Source organism: Garra rufa, chromosome 14, assembly GCF_049309525.1.
Source record: "Garra rufa chromosome 14, GarRuf1.0, whole genome shotgun sequence".
NCBI lineage: Eukaryota > Metazoa > Chordata > Actinopteri > Cypriniformes > Cyprinidae > Garra > Garra rufa.
In genome coordinates this window covers 7,967,719-7,975,504 of record NC_133374.1, presented here as the reverse complement: position 1 = coordinate 7,975,504, position 7,786 = coordinate 7,967,719, and the positions used below count along the sequence as shown (strand labels likewise).

General features: G+C 31.4%; 1 protein-coding gene across 1 annotated transcript; it reads right to left on the bottom strand.

Moving 5' to 3' along the window:
* Positions 1-4,016: 4,016 nt before the first annotated feature.
* On the bottom strand, positions 4,017-6,819 carry kcnj13 (potassium inwardly rectifying channel subfamily J member 13). The gene is made up of 2 exons (XM_073818322.1): positions 6,766-6,819; positions 4,017-5,343 (listed from the first exon to the last, which is right to left on the bottom strand). Exons 1-2 carry the CDS (start codon positions 6,817-6,819, stop codon positions 4,696-4,698), a joined length of 702 nt encoding a protein of 233 aa, XP_073674423.1. The 3' UTR covers positions 4,017-4,695.
* Positions 6,820-7,786: the final 967 nt, after the last annotated feature.

Here is a 7,786-nt window from a genome sequence, read left to right as displayed (position 1 = left end):
TTTCAGGATTATTTGATAAACAGAAAGATCCAAAGATCAGCATCTGAAATAAAAAGCTTTTTTAACATTATACACTATACCATTTTTTACCACTATATTTTTTTTAAAAGAAAGAAATAGTAGAAATTAATCAATTTATTCAGCAAGGATGCTTTAAATTGACCAAAAGTGATGATAAAGACATTTATAATGTTACAAAAGTTTTCTATTTCAGATAAATGCTGTTCTTCTGAACTTTCTATTCATCAAAGAAACCTGAAAAAAAATATACTCCGCTGTTTCAACATAATAATAATCATAATAATAATAGCAATAAATGTATTTTGAGCAGAAAATCAAAATATTAGAATGATTTCTGAAGGATCATGTGACTGGAGGAACGATTTTTTTTTTAAATGACATATTAAAATATATTCAAATAGAAAACAGTTATTTTAAATAGTAAAAATATTTCAAAATTTTACTGTTCTTGCTGTAGTTTTGTACTAAAACTTTTCACTGGAAGTGTATGTGCAAAATGTTTTTTTTTTGCTGTTATATCTGTGGTATTTATTTTCTCTGCAGTGCCTGTAGGTGGCAGCACAGGAATTGGTCAACAAAACATGTTTTGCTGACATATATTGTGTTTAACTACATAAGATTTACTTCTAATAAGGCATAAAATGTTCTGTAAGGATTACAAAAAACAAAACCACAACATTTTCACAGATATTTTAATCCAGTATTGTGTTCCACATATCAAAATAAAGACTTTTCTTTTACAGATCAGTTTCCACTCAGTGTAGCTTGAAAATATTTGATTAGTGGCCTGTTTGTAGAAAACTGAATTAGTATAATTCTTTTCCAGCCTTTAAGAGTTTAACAGTCATGCTTTATACATATCAAGCGTTATACATATACATAAAGTGAAAGCAGTTAATCTTTCCTGATTGACAGACAGACAGTATATGTGCTAGATAATTACCTACAGAGTAAAAATCATACAGTGTTGTGCCACCAATAGAATTGTGCTCATTTTTATTGCATAGATTGCATTGCACAGATAATATTGAGATCGTCCTTCCCAAAAATAATCTAGTAAATAATCTATTTATTTATCTATATACTTTATTTACACCACTGTTAATGTTCAGTTCAGTATTTGATATCTTCATCCAAAAGTCCATTTCAAGACTTTGATGATTAAAAAAAGTGTTTGTCAGTAGGCACTTAATAGGGGTGTTAATGAACACTAAAGGTATACTTCAAACAGAAATTAAACAAAGTATTGAATAATACAAAGAGTGCTACAGGGATGTTTTTTTTTTTTTTTTTTTTTTGTTGTTGTTGAGAATTTCAGTTATTCTGGTTTCTAAAGTCAATGGGTTTTTTGAATGGGTTTTTGCCTGAATTTAAGTCTGTGGTTAATAGCAAGCTCAAACTATTTATACTTATGTCATACTAATACTCCTTGTGATTTTTTAAAGCGTTTCTTGTCTTCACAAGTGTCTAAATGGGCCTACAAAGGCTGATAGTGACATTAAACAAAAAGATTAAAGACTCTCGGGGGTAAGTTATAAAAAAGAGGCAGAAAGAGCTGTTGGAAGTTTAATAGTGGTGACATCGAAGTCATGCGACCATGGTGTAGTTTATTTAAAGCGTGGGATTTAGCTTTTTACTTTTTACAATACATTTTTTTGGCCACTGACTTCAATTCATGCAATAATCCAAAAAATGATGGCAAAATGCTGTTGGATTTTTGTCGAGGCAACCGGGTCGACCTACAAAATACGTCATCACTGCAACGCTCTACATTAATAAATGAACATCCACTATTGTGGATACACTGTAAAAAATAAACAAAAAACACAATTTGTTGATTCAACTTTAAATAATTTGTTACCCTGCTGTCTTAAAATTAAAAAGGCAACTCAAGTAAGTTTAGTCAACTTGAAATGTTAAGTTGTACTAAGTGACAACTTAGATATTTAAATTGACTTAACAAAAGAATAGGTTTGTTAAACTCAAAAGCTGAGCAAGTTACCCAGCTGCCTTAAAATTTTACGTTGAATCAACTCATATCTTCTATCACTTAGTACAACTTAACATTTCAAGTTGACTAAACTTTTTTGAGTTGACTGAACTTAAAATTATAAGACAGACAGGTAACAAATTATTTTAAATTGACTCAGCAAATTGTTTTGTTTTTTACAGTGACACAATTGCATGACCTTAAAATTAATGTATTTTAATAAAAATATCAGTGCTGGGTAGTAACTAATTACATCTGGATAATGTAATCAGATTCCAAAATTAAGTAATCAGACTGCATTACATTTTAAAAAGCTCATAATCGGATTACAGTTACTTTTTATAGATTACATGATTACATATTCAAACAATGACAGTAAGTTGATTTGTACTAACTCTCTCTCTCTCTCTCTCTCTCTCTCTCTCTCTCTCTCTCTCTCTCTCTCTCTCTCTCTCTCTCTCTCTCTTCAATTTTACTGCCATTTGAATTTTTTTCCAGATTTTCATCAATTCATCACAATGTCTTTTCTGCTCATCAAAGTTTCATTTATTTGATCAAAAATACAGAAAAAATGTAATATAATGAAATATTATTGTGATTTAAAATAACAGTTTTCTATTTTAATATAGGCTACTTTAAAATATAATTTATTTCTGTGATGCAAAGCTGCATGTTCATCAGCCATTACTCCAGTGTAATGTGTCACATGATTCTTCAAAAATCATTCTAATATGCTGATTTATTATTAATGTTGGAAACAGTTGTGCTGCTTAACATTTTTTTGGAATATTTTGGAACCTGTGATACTTTCAGGATTCTTTGATGAATAAAAGTTCAAAAGAACAGACTTTGTTCAAAATAGAAATATTTTGCAACAATATAGGTTCAAAGTTTGTCAGTAACTTCTTTTTTCTTCCTTTCTTTTAATGAAATTAATACTTTTATTCAGCAAGGATGTGGATTATAGGATTATATTGTAAAACAAGATTTTTCTATTTTGAATAAATGTTCTCCTTTTTAACGTTTTAATCAGCATATTAGAATGATTTCTGAAGGAAATCACCGATGACTGGAGAAATGATTCAGCTTTGCATCACAAAAATAAATTATATTTTAAAAGTATATTAAAACAGAAAACCACTATTTTAAATTGCAATAATATTTTACAATATTAATTATTTTTTCTGTATTTTTAATTAAAAACAAAAGCAGCCTTGATGAGCAGAAATTCAAAAGCTGATCCCAAACTTTTGTACGGCAGTGTATTTGAGGTCAAAAGTAATCTAAAAGTAACCAAAAAGTAGTCAGAATACATTACCCTAGTAAAAAAGTAGTAGATTTAAAATGCATTTATTTTATACTAAGTATAGTTCAAGTCTATTAACATCTGAAATTTAACTTTATTTGCAGTACTACTTGTGCACAATGCACATTTCTTAAAATTAAACCTAAAATAGGTTTTAATGTCAATATTGATATATTTAGATAAGATCAGACTTTAAATGCAAAATATTTAAAGTGTACCTAAATTATTCTTGCAGTAGTTCCACTTATCAAGTACATATTTAGTTGGACTTCAGCACTATTTCAGCACAAATAAAGAGCAGCAAGTGCAAAATTAGTTGTTCCAATTTAGCAGACTTAAAATATACCAGCTTAGTTTACTAAAAGTACAAGTACAGGGTATTTTTATTAAGTACATAATGTATTTGTAGTATACTTAGTATAAAATAAATGTATTTTAAATACGTTTTAGTATATTTATTTTTTACTAGGGTACCTAATATGTGACCCTGGACCACAAAACCAGTCTTAAGTCGCTGGGGTATATTTGTAGCAATAGCCAAAAATAAATTGCATGGGTCAAAATTATTGATTTTTCATTTATGTCAAAAATCATTAGGAAATTAAGTAAAGATCATGTTCCATGAAGATTTTTTTGTAAAATTACTACTGTAAACCTATCCAAATGTAATTTTTGATTAGTAATATGCATTGTTAAGAACTTAATTTTGACAACTTTAAAGGTGATTTTCTCAGTATTTAGATTTTTTTGCACCCTCAGATTCCAGATTTTCAAATAGATGTATCTCGGCCAAATATTGTCCTATCCTAACAAACCATACATCAATAGAAAGCTTATTTATTGAGATATGTGTATATATCTCAGTTTTGTCAAATTTAACCTTATGACTGGTTTTGTGGTCCAGGGTCACATATGTGTAATCCAATACATTACATTACACACTATTTCCATCATATAATTTGTAACAAGTAATCTACCCAGCACTGTGTGTAGCGCTTTAATAACTTATATTTTGAAAACAGCATAGTAATGCAGTGATGATGTCTATACGCCGAATAAATAAGGGCTCAAATGTATTAGTGTCAGTGGATTCAGGGTAAAGATTAGCTGTCAGTTATAACCATAAAGCATTGGAGATTCCTCTTATTGTGAAATGAAAACAAGATCTTAAACAGCCGTCAGTCATCTGTGTGTCTGTAGCAGCAAAAATGGTTTTGATGAATTTCTAACGGGACGGGTTGACGTATCAGATCAAAACTGAGGTTGTCTTTTGGCTCAAACAGTCATAAACTGGAGGTTGTGTTGTGAAATCAAATGCCCTGTTCATGAGCGGAGAATTCTTATTAATCATACACCCTTGTGTAAAAATAAACCACTGCTACTCTACCCGGTCACTGCCTTCCCCGTTGATTTGAACCACTACATGCTCTTTCTCCAGCGCGTCGCCGGTGTGTGTGTTTGGGAGCGTGAGCGGACAGGCCTGAGTGTCAAAATACCGCATGCTTTCGGCTTTGCTCCGGCCTTTTTCGTGTCGAGACATCACCTTGGCGAAGCAGCTGCCGTACTGGATCTCTTCGGGCAGGTAGGATGTCCTCTTATGGTAGCCGGAGCCTGTGCTCTCCTGAGAAGCTGTGAGGAACACCACCAACTCGAAGTGTTTGGTGCTTGGGACGTTGTTTAGAGGGCTGGATGGAGATAGAGGGTGAGAAAAGGTCAGAGGTGACAGGAAAAGAGGGCAAGGTCGTGGCCCCAGGTTATCGACGCTGAATTCCATCGCGGTTTGGTGGACTTCGTGATCGTCACGTTCTTCGTAGAGAACGGCGCTCACGCACACGTCCACCAACGGCCTGGGAAGCAGGTTGCAGACGCGGAACATTAGGCAGCGTTGACCTCTGACCTCACATACTACAGCCTGCGGGCTGAACAGGATCCCACCGCAACGCTTTTGAGGGCGGGAGAATTTAGCCACAAATGCACCTGAGACGAACAGGGGGAAAAATGGAATGAAATCAAAAATAAAAAGGAACTGGAATTTAAAAAAAAAAGGTAAGTAAACCTGCTCAATAAATTATTGAATAAATAAATAAATAATAGTATTGATAATAACAGCAATAGAAAATTAATATTTTATTTTATTTATTTATTTTTTGGACAAACTTTGCCACAAATACACCTGAGAAGTGACAGAAAAAAAAAATAAGAATGAAATCAAGAATAAAAAAGGAACTGAAATTAAAAAAAGGTAAAAAGTAGGTAAAACTGCTTAATAAATTATTGAATGCAGTATTTATATTTATAACAACAATAGCAAATTACTATTTTATTTTATTTTCATTTTATTTTGGACAAATTTGCCACAAATACACCTGAGAAGTGACAGAAAAAAATTGGAATGAAATCAAGAATGAAAAGGAACTGAAATAATAAAAAGGGTAAATAAAATTAATATGAAGCATTAAGTATTGAGTATGCAGTATTTGTATTAATTATAACAACAATAGAAAAATTATATTTTCTTTTCTTTTTTCTTTTCTTTTCTTTATTTTTTATATTATCTTATCTTATCGTATCTTATTTTATTTTTTCTTTTATTTTGTTATTTTATTCTGGCATATGTTGCCATAAATCCACCTGAGAAGTGACAGAAAAAAAGAAAAAAAAAAAATGGAATGAAATCAAGACTAAAAAGGAACTGAAAAAAAGGTATAAAAAAATGATATATATATATAATATATACTTTTAAATAAGGTAGTTAAGAGAAATCTTGCCACAAATGAGAGATAAACTGGATTTAAGGAATTAAATGACAATGTATAAGAAATAATTCAATAAATAAAGGTCTTTAGAAATTAAACAAATATTTACAGACAGGTATATTGGTTTTAAATGCATTTGAAAAAAATGTCTACACTTAAATTATGAATTTTGCCCAATCCTTATCAAAAACACTCAAAGTGGCCAAAGGTTTGACTAGTTTACATGTTTTCTTCATTTTTTTCTCCATTGACAGACAGTACAATTTTGTGGGCAAATGTTTCATTATAGTAAATGTGTTTACAAAGTATGGACTTTCCCCTGTCTGGTGTCTTTAGAATCAAAGCACTAGATATTTGCTATAAAAGAATGATTAGTCACATGACATCCACAGCTCAGCAGATTGGCTCACAAAACCTATCCAGTATTGCCAAGTCGTCGGTTTCCCCTTTAGTTTAACACTGTTGGCGTGGATTGTTTTTATGGCCGTGGGTTGAAGCGACACCAATAATGTAAAATTGAACTCCTTGAATGCTCATTTTAACAGGTGAACCCCACCAAAAACATGCATTTTATCCCCAGATCACAATTTTTACTGAGGGGCCCTCCTCAAAATGCAATTGGGCTAGTTTAAGGCTAGTTGTGAGTTGCTTTTGTTGTGAAAACCTGGCAACCCTGAACCTGTCTACATTACCAAGATGGCAGCATGCAGATACTTCACCTGGGCCACCAGTAAAGAATCTGCCATCAAGATGAACAGGAATGTTAACAGATAGCAGGTATTACAAGACCCCCTTGATAAGATTGCCATCTTTGAAAGTTCATTCTACTTGTTTCTGGTTGCAGCTGCCAGTTTGTTTACAGTATTTGTGTTTATGAGTGGCTTAATAAGGTAAAACTCTAAAGTAGGGTCAAGTACCCTGATTTCAGTGCATACTGTTACAGTAGGCCCTACATCCATTTATATTTTCTAGTTCAACAGCAGGACATCTAGGTTCTTCTGCATTTTCTCTGAGGGCTTCAGAAGGATTGTCTGCTATACAAAGCTAGAATTGTGATGTGTTTACATTCAACCTATAGTTGAGAGGCAAAGTACTCGTGATAAGCTGTATTTAAAATATACTTATCAAAGAGTCTTTTACTGGTGTTTTGCTTAAAGCATGTGAACTCAGTCTCATGACTGTACATATATTTTAAGTTTTTATCTATTGGTCATTGTGAGATTTTCTGAAGTAACTAATATAACTAAAGAGTATATGTTGACTTCAGACTTTAGGTTATACTTTGCCTCACTTATAAACAGGGAATGTGCTGAAAAAGTCAACAGATATTTGACAGGTTTAAGCATTAATGAAAATACGTGATTTATGTGTTCATTCATTCTACATGTTTATGGTTGAAAAACAGGTTAACGTCCTTAATGTAAAACCCATGTATTAAAATGTTTGTAAAAATGATGATTTTAGGTTTTTCTTTTTGAGGTGCTAATAATTTTATTAATGCATTTGCTTTTTGTTAGCACACCAAAAAAAGAAAAAAGGTCTGAATTTGAATTTTATAGAATGAAACTAAATGAAAATAGGAATTAAAAAGCTAACTAAAATAAAAACTGCAGATAGAATTATTTAAATAAACTATAATAAATAATAAAAGCTCATAAAATTAAATTAAATGATTAAATAATTTAATTAAAATAAAACAACAAATAGAATAAT

What these genes read in the sequence shown, in the direction of transcription:
- kcnj13 (XM_073818322.1), bottom strand. Translation starts at nt 6,819, where the DNA reads ATGGCAGATTCTTTACTGGTGGCCCAGGTGAAGTATCTGCATGCTGCC. An exon ending in ATCTGCATGCTGCCATCTTG is followed by an intron (nt 5,344 to 6,765) that starts GTAATGTAGACA and finishes TTTAAATTCCAG; the next exon opens with TTCCTTTTTATTTTTGATTT.